Source organism: Equus quagga, chromosome 7 (genome assembly GCF_021613505.1).
Source record: "Equus quagga isolate Etosha38 chromosome 7, UCLA_HA_Equagga_1.0, whole genome shotgun sequence".
In the NCBI taxonomy this organism is placed as follows: domain Eukaryota; kingdom Metazoa; phylum Chordata; class Mammalia; order Perissodactyla; family Equidae; genus Equus; species Equus quagga.
The window spans coordinates 131,037,346-131,055,799 of record NC_060273.1 but is presented as its reverse complement, the minus strand read 5'-3'; the positions used below and the strand labels follow the sequence as shown (position 1 = coordinate 131,055,799).

The 18,454-nt window shown below is 42.9% G+C and overlaps 1 protein-coding gene across 2 annotated transcripts in view; it reads right to left on the bottom strand.

Moving 5' to 3' along the window:
- Window positions 1-7,277: 7,277 nt before the first annotated feature.
- Window positions 7,278-18,454, bottom strand: part of CERT1 (ceramide transporter 1) — a 109,821-nt gene continuing 98,644 nt past the window's right edge. For both annotated transcript variants that reach the window (XM_046668632.1, XM_046668633.1), the window contains 4 exons: window positions 15,922-16,050; window positions 15,274-15,403; window positions 13,471-13,606; window positions 7,278-10,348 (listed from right to left, as the gene is read on the bottom strand). In XM_046668632.1, coding sequence (XP_046524588.1) covers window positions 13,479-13,606; window positions 15,274-15,403; window positions 15,922-16,050 — 387 coding nt within the window. In that variant the 3' untranslated portion in view covers window positions 7,278-10,348; window positions 13,471-13,478. The remainder of the gene's footprint in view (window positions 10,349-13,470; window positions 13,607-15,273; window positions 15,404-15,921; window positions 16,051-18,454) is intronic.

Below are 18,454 nucleotides of genomic sequence, written 5' to 3'. Positions count from 1 at the left end.
TCTAACGCTTCAAGTGTTGGTCTTGGAGAGCTGGGGGTGCCTCCAGAAGGTGCACTCTGGAGGACGTGCAGCAGCGCCGTGGCTGCGGGGACGGCCCCCGAGCAGCTGGTCCGCAGGACTCTTGTGAAGAGGGACCTTTCTGTTGTGGTAAAGTTTCACTTGCTTCCGTCGTGACTTTTCAGCCAGTGATGACTATTTCTGTGACCTTTCCATGGAGGGGGCGGTGAAAAGTGTGTTGAGTCCTCCTCTCGGCGACCGTAACCAGTATCGTCTTGCTATATTAATGTTTTGTACATTTACTAAATTGTATACATTTTGTTATACGTTTTTTCCATTTCCAGTAAATTATGAAAAGGAAGTTAATACTGAGAAGTGTAAGCAGTAACCTTTTTGTTTGGATTAACCCTGGGCCTGAGGCCTGGAAGCTTGGAAAGTCCGGCCAGAGTGGTGGCTAATTCACGCTAGGTGTCCCGTGGTCATTTTGTCATTCTCCAACTGTACAGCGTTCACGGAAGGCTGGTATTGGATGTGCGTTAAGGTCATCATCCATATTATTAGTGGGATTAGACTGGACTCCTTATGGCTGTTGGGGGGGTCTGAGGGTTAGTTGAGAGGAGGAGAGCATAAAAGATGGGACAGCCAAAACCGCGTGGCGTCGCAGGTGCGCAGTGAAGCTGTGTCGGCTGAATTAGCACAGCTTAGCATCGCCGAGGTTGGCCTCTTTACGAGCTGACTCCCATTTACTTGCAACTATTGACTATACTTCTCCTGTAGTTAGAGGTGAAAAGGTGTGTGTGAGCCACTAAGAACCAGGGCCCAGATGCAGAAAGTCAGTTTGAATTTTCCCCTGAAATGATATGTGATCACCTGTGTGGTTGGCCCCCTGCAGAGTGGAGCAGGCTGGACAGGACAGTGAAGATTTTCCTCCCTTTTTCTGCTGGGGTGATGTGGCGAGCAGTGAGATGCGTGTGTGGCAGGACAGGATTCTTCCTCATCTTAGGAGAGGGTAGAGGATTAAGTCCAGAGGTCACATCTCACCTTGAAGGGTCTGAGCACAGAACAGCACAACACATCAGTACAAATCCACTGTGGACAGAAGGTTGAAAGAAGAGCAGTAAATTCATTGTGGAAATTTCTTTCAAGACCAGTGTTTCTCAAGCTATCCTCCTCCTGTTCTGGACAAGAGTTGAATTTATTAATATTAAACTTTGCCGATTAGCAAACGGTTAGCAAAGATAATGGACAACCTCTACACTGGAAGCCAAGAGAAGATGGCAAATGATTACGTTTACAACGACATTTTAACAGACTCCTTTTCATCGTAATGTCCGTGGAACAAGCCCCTGACTCCTGCTTGCTTGCTTTGCCTCCTGAGCAAGTCTGAGAGCTGCTGAGGGAGGTCCGGGCACTCGCGGCTCGGGATGTGAGAAATGGCACACAGTTGCTCCCTCTGGCCAACAGGAGAGAGCCTGGTGCTAACAGCTGGAATCAGGAGGTGGAACGGAAAGGGTGCTCCGGTTCAGTGGTTCTCCCACCTGAGGTGGCGACACACTCGCCTGGAGACTTGTCAAAGTACAGGTGGCCAGGCTGCAGCCCCAGGGGTTGACTCCCTTGTTCTGTTATTTGGACTTGGTGTCTCCCCCATTGCGACCCCCTAAACACCGCTCCACGTCTTCAACAAATGGAACGACAGCCCCAGAGAGACGAGTCCCCTACTCCCCTTACTCTCCCAGCCCTTGGTCCCTATTCTCCCTCCCAAAGGGCCAACTAAGAGAGTGGAGGACAAGCAAAAAGCAAGGTCAGCTGACCCTTAAAGAGATTGGCCACCTTCCCCCCAACCGGAGCCCTAAAGTGGCTCCTTGTTCTTGACTTCCCTGCACTGACTGCAGCTCTGGAGCGGGACTCGAGCAGGAAGCTTATTCACCAGACCATTCCAGCCTGCGAATTTGGAAGCCAGCTGGCAGTGAGCCTGACGGCAGGGCCTCGTGCCAGCTGTTAAGGCACACAGGCACCTCCTGTGGGTTTTGTCGAGGAAACTGGGGAAGAAAGCAGCAGGAAGTAATCCAAAATAGAAGGGCTGCAGCCATCCGCTGCACAGGTTATGGAACTCCTTCACTTGAAATTTGAGATGACGAACAGGGCTTAGCTGATGGGGCAGGGGCAGGGGAGGGGAGGGTTGAGGGAGAAGTTCCGTCCCCACTCTAAGTCAGCTGGGATTGTGAGAGTGCTGGACACACTAAAGCAGGTCCAGAGTATTAGCCCCAAATGATGTGGACGGGAGGACCTCCCAGCTCGCCTAGCCCTGCAGCTCACAGAGGAGGAGGTAGCCCAGGGACCCCGCCCTCTCTGCCCATTTCAGTCTGGCCGGAGGCTATAGCTCCAAAGCTCTTACAGTGAAACCCAGTCTTGGTGCCTCAGTCTCTCCCAATCTAGCATGTAACCTGCAGGAGTCCTTTGTTCTTACACCTCTACTGCTCCTAAGAGCAAAGTACGGTCACATCTGGACACAGCAGCCCATGCACCCCATGGCTACAGCTCCTTCAGCAGATCTGGATGCCCTCACCACAGCGCACAACCCTTGGGAGGTCGCCCAAGCTCAAAGCTGGCTGGCAGGTGCAGCCTGGGTAAATGGGATCTTGAATGGAAGGCTCTTGGGAAAGGCCCGTCTTCCGCTTGCTCAGACAGTGCCGACCCAGGCCAGTCGAGTCCAAACCTTGAACACTCCAGCAGAAAAAAGTGTTCCACACACACCTCCAATAAAAGTGTACTTCTTGATAATTATATTGAATTATGTACATTATCAAGTAACTGAAATGATAAAAATATACAAAAATTGATTTTTCTGTACTCCAGTGGTAAATCTTGCCCACATTTTTCTCATTTTTTTCCAAAGAGAAAATAATAGTCATTTACAAAGGAGGAGGACAGCAGTGTGGAGGGAGCTGGGAATCCAGAGCCCTCCATTCTCATCGTGGCTTTGCCACTAACCAGTGGTGAGAGCTTAGGTTACTCGTTTCATGTCTCGTCTCCTTAGTTTCCTTATTCGTAAAGCGAGGCAGTCGCATTAGCTGGCTTCCAAGGCCTCATCTAGCTCTATACATTTCTCTGAAATGCTATATTTGTTCTCTCCTCATGTATACATACAAGATCATTCTATTATCCAAAGATGGAAACATGAAGCATTTTCTAGTGTTGCGATATGGATCTCAGGTGCATCTAGTTTGGGCAACAGCCTAGCACCTTCCACAGAGCACCAGAGGGGTTCTCAGCACAAGTGGCTTAGCCAGTCGCCTCCCTTTCCATCTTGCCTCCTCAGCAGCTGCCCAGCCAACTCTGCTGAACTCTTTGCAGCCCAGACCCCTGTGGGCTGCCCCGGCACTTGCTTGACGATTCCTTGCACGTCTGCCACTATCCCTGGCTGGGAGATTTGAATCTCCCTATAAAGCTGCTGTTTTAGGGGAAAAGGGGATAATGGTGTCCCTCTTCCTTTCGTGCTTAACATGCTTCCTGGACAGCTTCTCCCTCTCCCCCTTTTATCCCTTCTGTTTTCAATACCCTCTCACGGAAGTTAAAGCCCTCTTCCCCTTTCAGCTCCATTTGCTCCTTCTTTTCACAACTTATCCATTTTTTTCACGACTTAATTTGCTGACTCAAACATATGTTGTATTGAAACTGCTGGTTTTCATGAGGCCTTGTGTTCCAAGGCTTGCAAGCCAGTGGGGCTGATGGGCTAGCATCTAGCTTATCAGCAGAACCGCTAGACTGAAAGAACAAGCAACGGCATAGTAGTGAGGTCGTCCGAGTACGAAGGGAAAAGCACATTCGGGAGAACTAAAGAGGAAGAGCTGACAGGCTGGTACACTTAAGGTCAGAAATGGGAGCCCTGAAGTAGGTTTTGGAGGTTGACTAAAGGGAGGAGAGAGAGAAGTTCCTTAGAAGGTAAGCATGGAGTACTGAGTGACGGGGAGTAAGTCCCCCTGATTGGGATGACTTATTTGTAGAGAGGACCAAGGTGGGTCAGGCGGGCGACGGGGTAAGGCCAGACTCCTAAAAGATACCTTGGACATCAGACTGAAGTCAAGGGGTTGGACTCAGTCCTGGAGATAAGGGTACTATTAAAGCCCATTTAGCAAAAGGCATAATGCATTGAAGGATAATTTGATGGTGGCAGGGGAGGAACTGAATATAAGGGAAAAGGCAAAGAGATCTCTTAGGAGACTCATCTCTCCACTGATTCCCCAGCTCTGAACTCATCCCCGCTTCCGCTAATATTTTATAAGCATGGGACTGACTGTGGGCAGCCCCAGTTTGAGACACTATCATTTCCCCTTCTCAAGTTGTAAAAACTATCCTTATTTCCCCTCCCCATTGCCCACACTGGCATGGGAATTACAAGTAACAACATCATTAACAGTTGGCTTACTCCACAGCCAAACACCACCAGGCACCAAGTCCCACTGAGTTTGCTGGTAGAATGGAGATGGAACTACTTCGTGCAGGCTTCCAGGTTTCCCGGAACTGCCTCTGCCTCTCTTCCGTTTTCTCCCTTATTCGACATATCCCCGCAGGCTGACCCCTAGACAAGCCAAGTGACTTATAGTTTGGTTCAAAGCCCCATATTAGCATCCTGCTTGTCATTATCCCTGTGTCTTACCCATCTTCACATCTCTAACACTCAAAGGACAGCTCATAGTACCTATTTATGGTTGACTAAATAATTTCTTACATTGGCATAGTGCTTTAAAGTTTTCAAAGCATTTTAAATACATTATCTCACTCTTCCCCAAACAAGCCTGTGATACAGCCACGGTAGGTGATTTTGTATTACTTTATAAAAGAGAAAAATAAACTGAGACACTGAAAGGCTTGGCAACATCAAAGCTGTTCAAGTGAGAGCGCCAGAAAAACTCGGGTCTTCTGGCTTCTAAGTCTCATCCCCTTTCAGCATGTTGAATACATGGTACTCAGGAACATGGAGACAAATTCACTTAGAAATAACAGAAAAATCTATCGGATGTTAGGAATGAAAAGTCAAAGCACAAACCATAAACTAAACTGCGGTTTTAAATTAAAGTGAGAAATCTGCAGGGTAGCACAGCTTACCAATTACTTTGGTGCTATCAGACAGCATGCAGAGAAGTTGGCAAACTTGTTAAAATACAGCGACAACCCATTTCCTATCCACCTTTGAGAACTGAGAACCAAGAATCAAACAGGACTTGTGCATCTCAAATGTGGCTAAGCCCATCGTTTAATGCCTTTTATTCACAGGCCCCTGATCTCAAAGCCTATTTCCTTAGTTTAGACACATTTCTAAAAAGCTTGGGTAGGACAAAAACAATGAAGGCCAGATGTTGTTTATTACCGTTTACATCCCCAATCCTGGACCACCACTTGGCACGCAGTGGGTGCTCAATAAATCTTTGCTCTGGGAATTGTCGGGTGCTGGAGAATTGTGGCACCTATCCACATTGCTAAAACGGTCTGGACGCTGACTGCTCCTTGATTTAGCTGCCACACGGATTCCCTGCTGCCTCTCAGGCCTCCCAATTCCGAGGACTAGTAATACAGAACCACAGTAGGGCAGGGCAGAGCCAAAGCTTGCTGCAGTCGCTGCCTTAGCGGGCATTCTGCAGCAGGCAGCTCATCAAACCGCCACAGCTCTGGTGGAGCTTGTCTTTGGGTTGAAAAATCTGAGATAAAACACCCTCCCTGGGCTCACTGTGGTGGTGGTTTATGACAGAGATCCGTGTTTCATCCCTCTAAGCTGGAGGACAAGAAGGGAGTTAAGGCACCAAATGGTGGCTGAATTCCACCCTTACTTAAAATAAAATTTATCTGTCTGGTGGGATTTTACGACACAGGTATTTGGGATTTTGTGAAACCAATATGAAGTGTGTGGTATTAAGACCCATACCCCTAAAATGCCAGTGTTCACGCACGTCAGCTCTTTCTAATCCATCAAACACTGTATTCTAGATATTAACTACATAAGGCATTAAACAGTAGCAGAGCCTAATGGAAAGAAAAGACTTTAGAGTCACTCGGCAGGCCTGGAAGCCTGGCCTGTGTCCTTTTCTGTAAAGCAGGGCTGGTGCCAGCACTGTGCTAAGGGGAGGTCAGAGAAAACGCAGGCAGGGTGTGTGGTACACACTTAATGGAGATATCTCCTTCAGCACTCTACAGTCACAAAGCCTGGGTGGTAAGAAAAGCCTGGTGGGGCATCTTCTAGTAACTTCACAGATCTTTAAGATTTGTTCTAGTACTAAACCCACAGAACTCTGTGGAAGAGAACAGAAGAGGCCCAGCAAAGAAGTGTACCTGGATATTTGTTTAAGGCTATTCAAAGTGTACAGCAGGTTCACAGGTGTGTTTTAATGGGCAGGCAGAGCAAATGCTAACAATATGAGTCCTGTTGTAATCTAGTTCAAACAATGGCCCCCAAATTTGGAAGATACTGTAAAACAACTCAATTTCACCTAGCTAGTTAGAACACCACCTTATTTGCAGGTTATGTTCCAAAGTCAAGCCTAAAAATTGTGTGTAATCAAAATCGCTCTTGAAGAACTCTTTACAAGTGTGCCCTGAGGCCCACACAGTGTCTCTCTGTCAGTAAACGCAACACGTTCGCCAGGTTTCCTTTCCAGCAACCCACCGGATTAAGTAGCTGGCATGTGTTCAGAGGGCATTTTGTTTGCTGTGTATCGTTGAACAATAGGAGAGAAAGATGCTCAGTGTCTTTCATATAACCATGGAGGAACTCATTGACACAGGGAAGTGCAAATCCACAATTCCAGTCTCATGGCTGTTCCAGGGCATAAATCCCCGAGTGTAACAAAGGGAGCTGGCCATATTATTTAATAAATGGGAGAGCATTCGTTTATGGCCAAATGCATGTAGTTGAGTTCTAAGTGTGAATGACTGACAGGCACTGTGTTTCATTTTAGAAATACCCAACTGTATATGGCTTCACTCTCTAGCAATTAAAAAAACCTTTGGACCAGGATCCATAGTAGGAAATTCATTTCAAATTGCAACCCACTACATACACATATGAAGATTAACAAAATATTTGCTTATTACATGCTATGTATTTGATCTATTCCATTCTATTTTGTTAAAAAAAATTTAGGTTGAAACTCATTCGTTTTCCTGATCCTTAAACTGGGTTCCAACCTACAGTCTGAAGCCCACTGAACTGGAGTACTTCAAGCTCTTAACTACACAGAGAACGATGCAGGGCAACATCTCGGGGTTAAGGAAAACAATCAAGCAAGCACAGTAGTCCATAATATTTTAATACTTTTCCACTTTTAAATACTGGTTTTAATTTTGTGATTGTAACATGGAAGATCCAACTTTATTATTTTTTAAAAACATCATCAGGATCATAAAGCTATTATAGAAGAGTTACACTCTACATATTCCCAGGGTACTTTAAAATGATTATGTTTTGAGTTTGCAGATGAACAATGACAATAATCCAAATACATCGTCTGTACAACTCGGACTAAATACTGGTGAAGTGTTTAACTGGACAACCAACCAATAAGCTTAAGGATAACCAGCACAATTTCACAAGAGAACCGGCTCAGCCCAACTAAAGTTTTCTCAATAGCAATTGACACTGATGTTGTATAGGTGTGCAAATTAGTTGATGAAACTGAACAAATGGGAATCCATTCCTCCTTTCCTTATTCTGTATTCCCACCCCACCCTCCCAGCCACCCGCTCCTTGGTCTGGCTGCCCCTGTGGCAACCCCAAACGAGGAGCTGCCAGGATCACCCTCCACCTCAAGATCAGGAGTCCTGAATTCCAAGCGAAATACTGTGCTCTCTTGAACTGTGCAGTGGGCACTCAGGGACAAAACCCCTCATCACCAATATTCTTCAAGTTTCCATCACAGTACAAAAGAGGAACTGAGGAGAAAAGAAAGTGAAGGGATAACATCTTTTTTTTGCTTGGGAAGAGAAGTAGGAAATAACTGTGTATGAGGAAACCTTGTGTACTTTCGTCTGTAGGAACCAGCCATATGGAAATAATTCTAGAGCATCTGGATATTGTCTAAGGGCTAGTACGTCTCCAAATTCTGACCTCTTTGACACTCTTTTCATATTCCTCAACTCATTTTGAAACCTGGTTGATGGAATTGACTCTAGCGAAGTACCAGTGCCATTATCCAAAGGGAAAATCTATATTTTTCTTTTCTTCTTTTTTAATACAAATATTTTTAGTGTAATAACTTTATTTACAGAATTGCAAAAGCCTATCATTAACATTTAGTGCAAATGAAACGAATGATAATTAGATTTAGATACTGCTTTGTAAACCTCCCATACCTTTGTAAAATAAAGCTATCCAACTCAGTTATGAAAGAGTTACTTGTCTGTGTTCGTGATAGTTACCAGAAATGGCAAACAGAGAAACAGTTACAGAGGGTACATGGAATTTTTCTGAAGATTCCCCTCAGCAGCTCTGGTGAATAAACCTCCCCTCCCAGCCCTCCCACACTCCACCCCAACCCTGCAGCTGATTGTAAAATAAAATACACATTTGAGGTATAAACTTTTCTTTTTTAAACGTCACAATATAAAATGTTAACTGGTGATGCAGTAAACCGCTATGATAATCTGTCTTGTTTGCCTTACTAGCATTACCACCATATAGGCACTTCTCCACGGAGTCAAATTATGAACAGCATTTTTCTGAAATAAGGCATATTCCATGCACATCATTTAGAGAAAGGTAAATTAAAAAATAGAAAAGATTTATGGAGCATGAAATCTGCGTGCATGTAATGTAAGCGTATGCTTTATATGTATTTTTCTCTCTGTACAGAATAATAAATACCACTCTATCTGATGCAAGTAATTCACTTCCAGGATTGTGCATGTTAAGTGATCAGACTAATCCCATCATTAATTATCACCTTGCATTTATCATTGAGACCCCATTACCATGTATGAAATATATACAGGACATGTTCCATGTGACATGACTTTCTGCTTTACAAAATGCCTCTGATTTCTGTGTTTCTACAGAGATGTACAAGTCAGCAAAGTGTCTACAAAATGCCTCTGATTTCTGTAAGCACATTTGCTATAAACACAATGAAGACTTTAAAGTGGGCAGTCACTTTTACTTCCGTAAGTACCATTTCTTACCTCCATCCCACGCTTTGAGGTTTGTCACGGAGGCCTAAAACTTACAAAGGTATTTTACATTTAATTTCTTACAGAAACTAAAGAAAGAATGTCAGTTTGAGTCACGTGGAATCCTTGACTGTTCTGCTGAAGTTTCTGATCAAGAGGAAACAGGAGCACTGGTCACATTTCTTTTAAACCAACCCAGATTAGAAGAACTAACAAACATTCCTGCTACTGGATACTCGAAGTATCAAATCAAATGTCAGACCCGGTCTGACGTGCTTTAACAAGGAATACCGTCTGTCCTCAGAAATTTCAGGAAAACGCAAGCTCATTTTATCCTGACCATTTACCAGAAAGTAGTTTAGACCCACAAGATTTGTACAGATGTTTCTGTTTGGAGGCAGGCAGAACCAATTTAGGAATTACCAAATTGTGTTTGTAACAAACTGAAAAAAATCTGTAGTACACAGTACACAACTAAAAATACAGTAGAAAGATAAAGATATCTGGGGGGAAAAAAAAAGCTTTTCACTCTTTCTCCATCAGAACCAAAGGTTCTTCATGGGAGTAAGAGTATTGAAAAGGCGAGTCACAGGTGATGGCCAGCCCTCAGTTACCGAGACACTTCGCATGACAACGTGGATCAGTACAGAAATCAGCAGCAACGAATTCTATGATTATACAAAACAAAAAGTCAAAAAATTCTGGACACATATTTGACTGCAGGCCTGAAAAAAGAACCCCGTCCAGATATTTGGTGCACAGAAAGCACATGCCCCATGTGCGTTCAACTTTTGTGCTTTTCTTTTGTGCACAAAACCTGATACAACTGAGGATCTCAGGCCTGATCACAGGAAATTAAAAATTCTGAAAAAGTTTCCAAAAATTAAAGCATCAATTCCTAGTTGTGATTCAAAGTTGATTTTTTTCTCTTCCAGGAGCAAGCAAATAAAAATATAGCCATATACACGTCATTGTACATGTATTTATAGGTGTACGCTGAGCAAGAGGCCTAGCAGGAAACAGCTAGTGTTAGATGTTCGGCTTGGCTCCTGCAGTATTTCCTCCTTTGTGTACACAAGGCCAAGTTGTTGGGCCACAGACAAGGCTATCGATCCTATGTTCCAGCTTAGAGCGTTCAATTTTGTTTTCTATTTTTTCCTTCAACATGGAATGTCACACAGCCTTGCTTCAGTCACTGTAGAAAAGAAAATGACAAGTAAAAAACTCAGCAATGTATTATTACTAACAGCTGCAAGACTATTAGAACAGATTCCTTCTGCTCTCTGAATTCATGGAATGCACAGTCTCTATTAAAATTTACAGTTTAAGGATTTTCACCTTTAAGAATGTAAAATTATTAACATTACATATTTGAAACTTATCCCATTGGCAAGGAATAGAAGGGAAAAGGAAAACTTTTGAAAGTTAGAAAAAATTAAATAGAGCAATGTGTACAGGTAAGCAAAGAAGGAATCAACTGGAGGCCTGTGGATTTGTACCCCACAAACTGGCATTTCCTTCTTCTTAGTCTTCAATAAAAATTATGCTATACAATACCATTTATTAAGAATTTAAAAAATGTATTTAGGCTATGGAAAAGAAGTCTGCCTTATCTTAAGAAACAAACATGCTCAGATCTTGTCAAAAACTTTAAGAGTTTTGACTAAGAACTCTAAATATCTTTGGACCTCATTAACTCTTTATGGAGTTTCTCTAAAGATGGTACACACTACTGACAGTTACTATTTCTCTATCACCAAAACTGAGAACATCAGCTTTCCTAAGGTGTCAATGCTGGGATCCACTTCACAGACACATCTTCCAAAATTACTATGAAACAAACACCACTTTAGGTAAACAGAGATTTTCACCACCTTAAGTTTTGAACTTGGTCCTTTGCCAGAAGGAAGCTCAACCTTGAGGCTGAGTTGTTTCGGCCAGGGAGTCTTTCCACTACTATCTTTACACACATGCCCACAAACAATGCCAATGCCTTCCCCTGAGATAAATTTTTTTCAAAGGATTTCAAGCCCATCTCTCCTAGGTCCACGAAAGAAGGATGTATGCGCTTGCGTGCCCACGTGCAGATAAACACACACACACACACACACACACACACACACACACACACAGAGTCAATAAAATTGCCCCAAACCCAACAGTTTAGAGGCAAATGCTGGTAATACGGTAGCACGCGTTTTTCATGTTTAAGAAAGGTATTTTTCCTCACAAACAGAGGGCATGTTCTACATGCAACCGCATTATGATTTCTTTTGCTGAATGCACGGTTACACGTTCTGCCTGCTTAGCAAGGCCGCGGGGAGGGGAAGCAGCTGCGGGCTCCGTCTTAAGGAGAGCAGGCACTGCTCTAGAGGCCTTAAGGCCGTGGGGAGAGGCACAAAGCTTGGAAAGGCCATGCTGTGGCCTCAGGCTTCTGGCTAATTTGATAAATACAGTGCAGAGACGGAATCACTAAGAAAGTCTGTGTTCACATCCAGCCAAAGCAGCTCCACAGTACAGGATATTCTAAGAACAGTCAGCGCATTTCTGTGGTGCGCTTACGTGTGGAGAGAGAATCCCTCCCAGGTCAGGCTGTGTCCCCACCACCCCATCCCGACACTAACGATTCGGAGAAGTAAGACCAGAGCCATTTCCAGGTGAGCTTTGCCTGGGAAAAGCTAAATATCTGGGCTATCAATGCAATAACTCTTGTGTTAGTATCTGACAATAAATTTAGCCTTTGGGTTTTTTTTTTATTTTTTAAAAGAAAGACATACTATAAACAGCATCAGAAATCAGGCTTAATTAAGAAAGTCAGTCATTATATGGTTATTGACTATATTATTTTTACCTAAAGGAACTGACTCAAGAATATAAATTTCTCAGCCAAAGACTTAACGTTCAATGCAGGTGAGAATGAGAGGATGTTCATATATACTTCCAGTTTGTCAATTATACTTTGGCAATATCTATTAAAAATTTCAGTGTTAACACACTGAGGGGTCTCAAATGGACCAAAAGATGCTCAAACTCATTCATAATAAGAGAAATACAACTAAAACTACACTGGGAGAGTATTTTTCACCTATCAAGTTGGAAAAAATCAGAAAGTTTTATTTCCCACATTGCATGAGAGGGTACAGGGTAACAGGCATTCCAACACATTATTGCTGGTGAGATGGTAGATTCATACAACCTCTATGGAGGGCAATATCTAAATTATAAATGCACAACCCCCCAGAAGTGCCAGCAGTGTCACATCTAGTAATTTATCCCACATATAAACCTGCAAGGGCAAAACGACATATGGATATAATTGTAATACTGTTCGTTCTAGCAAAAACTGGAAACAACTCTACTGTCTACAAATGGAGGACTGGTTAGATAAATGACGTACCTCCATCGGGTAGGATGCTACACAGCTGCAAAAAAAGAATGAAGCAGCTCTGCGTGGGTATGGAAGGAGCTTCCGGAGAAAGCGCACTGAAAGGGTCAGGATCAGTGTGCGCAGCGCGCTACCTTCTCTTCAACAACAGAAACTCTCTGTGTGGGAGGAATATACTTGCATTTATGTATTCAGGCTTAAAAAATACATCTCTGGAAGGATACGTCGGACACTAGTATCAGCAGTTATACACTTGGGTGTGGCGGCAAAACTGGGTGCCTAGGGGGCACGGGGTAAATTTCACTGTTTATCTTTTCGTACTGTTGACTTCCGAGCCATGTTAAGATATATTTATTTAAAAAAATGAGAGATTCCAGCTCTCTGTGCAAAGATGTTCAGTGTGGCATTATGTGACGGTAAAAACATGGAACCAACCCAGACATTAACATGAGAGTGGTTACTGAATTCTGCAACACTTACGTAACAGAAGTTAAAAGAAGGAGATGGCGTCATATGTCTCATACCTTTATATGCAATAATGGTGCAGATATGAGTATAAAAAGCAAGCTGCAAAACCATAAATATGGGATAAACATATTTTAAAACAATCAAGAACATATGTCTGTACATACACATAAAAGTCTGGAAGAATATACAACAAATCCAACAGTAGTCTCTGGGAAGGGAAAAATACAGAGAATTTGTACTTCTGAAATTCTATAGTTCTATAATGCTAAAATTTCTTTAAATAAGCAGGTATTATCTACATAAGCAGAAAAAAATGAAAAAATTTAAAGGCTATAAAAATGACAACTCTATCTGGAACATCAAAAAACACAGAAGCCACTTTCAACAACTAACTAAATCTCAGTATGTGCAGAGTCACATCGGTCAAACGTTAACAGAGAGGGGCAGCATCTGCTCTCCAGTACCTGCAATACTAGAAGAGAATTGGCTTTCCTGCGGTTTTCTCTTGGACGAAGGAAGTGAAGCGTTTCAGGAACTTTGGATACTCTCGCTTCGCCACCGCCCTTAACACCGAGGCTGGTGCCCATCCTCCAGGATTCACTGCGAGACAATGGGAAATTAAAGCCTGTTAAGATAGAATTCTCCAAATGCATATGAGGCCCTCATTTTGTTTCTTGGCTTTTAAAAAATTCCTCACGTTGGAACAGTTAGCATCTCAAAGTCTTGACTGTTAATTCCTCAATATTAACCAGCACAAGAGAACAGATGCAAATAAGGACGCATCTATTACCTTTCTAAAATGTTCTTGGTTCCCTGCATTATAGGCAACAATTAGTCTAGCAATGCTTTAGGGTGCTTAAGGCAGATTTATTCATCAAACTCCACCACAACCAGAGAGTAACCTACTCAGCACAACCGTCTCTTCCAGCATCCTGGCAGTTATGGCCCTGTATAAAGAAGAGGTTTGAGCATTTGGTTAGAGGGACTCCTGAACTACCAACAGGAGGAGATGGGTGTAGCGAGGAACCCAAGTGAGTGACGAACAGGGCTGTCTAGCAGCAGGCCAATGTGAAATAAATATGTAACCAGCAACTCATAAGGATTAGGGAGCAACGATAGGGAAAACTAAAAAGCATCACAATAAGAAAAAGAACTGTTGGGCCAGCCTGGTGGCATAATGGTTTAGTTCGTGTGCTCTGTTTCGGCAGCCCAGGGCTTGCCAGTTGGGATCCTGGGCATGGACCTAGCATTGCTCATCAAGCCATGCTGAGGTGGTGTCCCACATAGAAGAACTAGAAGGACATACAGCTAGGATATACAACTATGTACTAAGGGGCTTTGGGGAGAGAAAAAAAGAGGAAGATTGGAAACAGATGTTAGCTCAGGGCCATTCTTCCTCACCAAAAAAAGAAAGAAAGAAAGAATAAAAAAAGAAAAAGAACTGTTAATTTCCTTTTCCACTGTTGCTTATATTCCTGATTATACATATACACTATTAGGTAAATATCTAATAAAATGATTCCTAAAACCAAGGATACATGATAGTGATCTAGAGATGAAGTTTTAAAATTTACCTATCCAGCCCCAGCTTCAGAAATTCTGATATAGTAGTGTCAGTGTCGCAATCCAATGTACACATCAGGATAGATGCAGAGAGGGCTGATGGCCACTCTGAATTTACTATAACCAGCGTTTCAATAGATACATAGCTTACATCTGTTAAACATACACAGGTGTTCTGGATGAAGTAATTAGCGAATGCCAAGAATTTTTAGTGATTTCTCAAGGAGCCCTCCCTTGGTCTCTGTTTTGATATTATCATGTTATTGCTGTGCTCGTGTATTTTATCTCGGAGCAGGCAAGGCCTCCTAGGTAACGGCCCCTCCTGCTCCTGATATCGTGTCTCCATCTGTGCCCCCGGGTGACCAATGCCTGTCTTAGGTTGCGTCCCCTTGGAGGTCTTACCCGTCATTGGCTAACCGGCCTTCTCACCTCCGGGTCACAGTTTGTTGGCAAGCTTTTTCCAGTGATTATTAACCCTTCCTGCATCAGGGGCAGCTACAAGTAGTTCTGGGTGAAATTCAGGCATAAGCATTTTGAAAGTTTCCTGATAATTTTGATATACAACTCTCCAAATTAAAAATTACTAATCTAAAGGATAAAAACTAAATAAGCATTTGTAAATGGCATTTGTCCAAACCGTCAGCTATCATGTAGATCATGATAAGAACATCCACACTGCCAAGCAGCAAAAACAAAGTACATACCGTTGGCTACATACGTAATCTTGCACAGAATGTTGTCCCTGCTAATCTCCTGGTCTCCCTCTGGTGGGCTTACCAAGGTTTGACAAATCATAGCAACATTTATTTTGGCACGGACACATCGATTGTTTAGCTGTCAAAACAAAAAATCAAACAAAACACCAATATAGGAGATACGCAGTATTCTGTGATTTCTACCAGTCTAATATGACATTATGTGACCTATAACCACAACTCATCAAAATTTCCAACACAGTCTTATAAGCACCAATAAATAACCCATGCCGAGCTGATCTGACCCCGGGAAGCATCTCTCCTCCTCTCCAGCGGAAATGGAGCTACATCGTGGTGGGAACCACGGACTGATCACGGCTTGAGGGCAACCATGAGAAGCAGCCCACGTCTCGGGCCACTCGGCTCCATCACCGGAGGTCAGGAGGAAAGGCCAGCAGCCCTGCGGGGTGCCCACAGCTGCACCTGAGCCCCAGAGAGCAGACGGCCATCCTGCTCCGAGGGGCCAACCAGCTTGAAGCAGGGCCGGAGAAGCATTATTAAGTCAGATGTGTGTGTGGGGTGTGTTACCACTTCCGCCCGGCTCTGTACACTGAGCTGCATGTTGTGGAACCAGACGCATTTACACAGCGTACTTACAGGAGCACTGTCGTGATCCACAGAAAAATTACAAACTATCCAAGTCTCAGGATCATTTTCAGTCAAGGCAGGTATCTTTCGAATGGCAGAAAGATACAATACATCTCGCTGAGAAGCAGGCCACACTCTCTGTGGAAGAAGCGAAAATCTTTTGAAACCTTGAACAGCTTTTTGTTCAATAACATGTAATATGGAACTAACAGAGAAACAAATGTAAAACCAATAAATGCCTCAGTTAAAGGTAAATCCGTCAAATTTTAAATGGAAAGCATCTGAGAATACCCACCAAAGGATTAATTATGAACACCAGCTAATGGCTTTCCAGAACAATACCAAAGGAATAATGTTTCCTTATTAAAAAAAATAATGCTATTTTTTTCTTTAAATTGTGGGGTCAGCCCTGGTGGCCTAATGGTTAAGTTTGGTGTGCTCTGCTTCAGTGGCCCAGGTTTGGTTCCCTGGTGTGGGACCTACACCACTCTGTTAGCAGCCATGCTGTGCTGGTGGCCCACATACTAAAAAATAGAGGAAGATTGGCAGAGATATTAGTTCAGGGCGAATATTCCTTGGGGAAAAAAAAAATGTGGTAATACATATGTCACATAAAATCCACCATTTAAACCATTTTTTAAGTGTATAATTCAGTGGCATTAGTTACATTCACAATGTTATGTGAACATCATCATTATCTATTTCCAAAATTTTTTATCACACTAAACAAAAACTCTGTGCCCATTATGCAAACAAAGCTCCCCATTATCCCTCCTCCGACAACCCTTGGTAAGTACAGTATCTGCTTTTAGGTTTAGTATTAAACCTCTGTTTAAATTGTCCAGAGACTTAAAAGCAAAGATTTTAGGGAAAGAAGACTGCTCCTCTGACACCCTAATCATGTGGGAAGAATCCCAGATGAGTTAGAGCAGGCAAGGAATGGCATGCGTGGCCGGGACGGCACGGAACCCAGGCCTCCAAAGCTGGGCCACGCGCCTTCACACGAAAGAAAATATGCACGGCGTCCTTCTTGACCACAGAGAATAAGAAACAGCCAACAACTCAGTGCTGATACAACACAAATCACCGGCAAAGTGAAATGGCTCATCTTTTAAAGATGCAAAATTTCATGAAGCTGATGAAAGTAGTGTTGGGCAAATGTACGTGAAGCCAAAAATAAACGAAAATTTGGTCATATTAGAATAAATGCAAATCCACAAGGATGATAAGACAGAAATTTAAAGAGTGAGACTAACTTAAACCTCAGGAGATGAGCAGCCCTCTTTAAAGAAAAAGATGTATGGCATTATTGGATTTTGTTGAAAAACTATGCCAGGACAATCTGTTTATTCAAATAATTATAACTGCAACAAATTTTGTTACATATAAGATACACTATTTTAACAATTTTTGGTTTTACTTTTAAGAAGTAATTCTAGCACAGCCTACATAACCTTCCCCTCCATCCGCTATTTACAGGTAAGACACTTTCAGCAGGTTGTTTTCCAGGATCAACTATCTTCAGACAATGAGACTCTTCTGATTCTAAACTACTGGTCATTTGTGTTAATTCTAAATTACAGGGCGAGCAATCGATATTTTAACATCCACTCAATTTTACACTTCACTTAGAGCCCCTCTAAGTCTGTATGCTGAAATAGAATCTTCGTTGTTACACATTTCTTGAGCAGCTCCCATGTAAAATAAAGCCCAGTCATAGTCATGTAAGATAAGATACCTCAGATGACAAGACTGAGCTCAAGAAATATATAGCAAAGCTCAATCATTTTCATATATTCAGTTCAATTAAAAAACCTTTTAAAAAAGAGAAAAATGAAGTACTTTTTGAATCACATATATTTTTTTTATTTTTGGTGAGGAGGATTGGCCCTGAACCAGCATCTCTGCCAATCTTCCTCTATTTTGCATGTGGGATGCCACCATAGCATGGCTTGATGAGCAGTGCTAGGTCTATGCCTGGGATCTGAACCTGTGAATCCCAGGCCGCCGAAGTGGAGCACGTGAACTTAACCACTACACCACCACGCCAGCTCCTATATTCTTATGTAACATATAATATTTCTTTTGGTGGATCTCTCCAAAATTTTAATTCATTTTATACTACTCTTTATTCACTATATCATTTGGCAACATTCAGAAAGGGAACAGAGCAGAACAAGGTAAGAGAAATATTACTTTTATAATCGATTTATTTTCCTAGTTGTAGGTCCTTCCAGCTCTTCCACATGGCATGTGGCCTCAGCATGGCTTGAGGAGCAGTGCTGGGTCTACGCCCAGGATCTGAACCTGCGAGCCCTGGGCCACCGAAGCAGAGCACGTGAACCCAGTTGCTATGCCACTGGGCCGGCCTCAGGAATCAATTTAAATGACAATGTTTCTGTGTGCTTTGGTGTATGACGGATCTCCCAACAGTCATGCTCAGCAATTTTCCCTTGCCTTCAGATAATCCACTCAGATCACTTTCATATCTACTAGTCTAATAACATACTGTTCATTCCCCTCGTTACTGCTGTCACAGGAA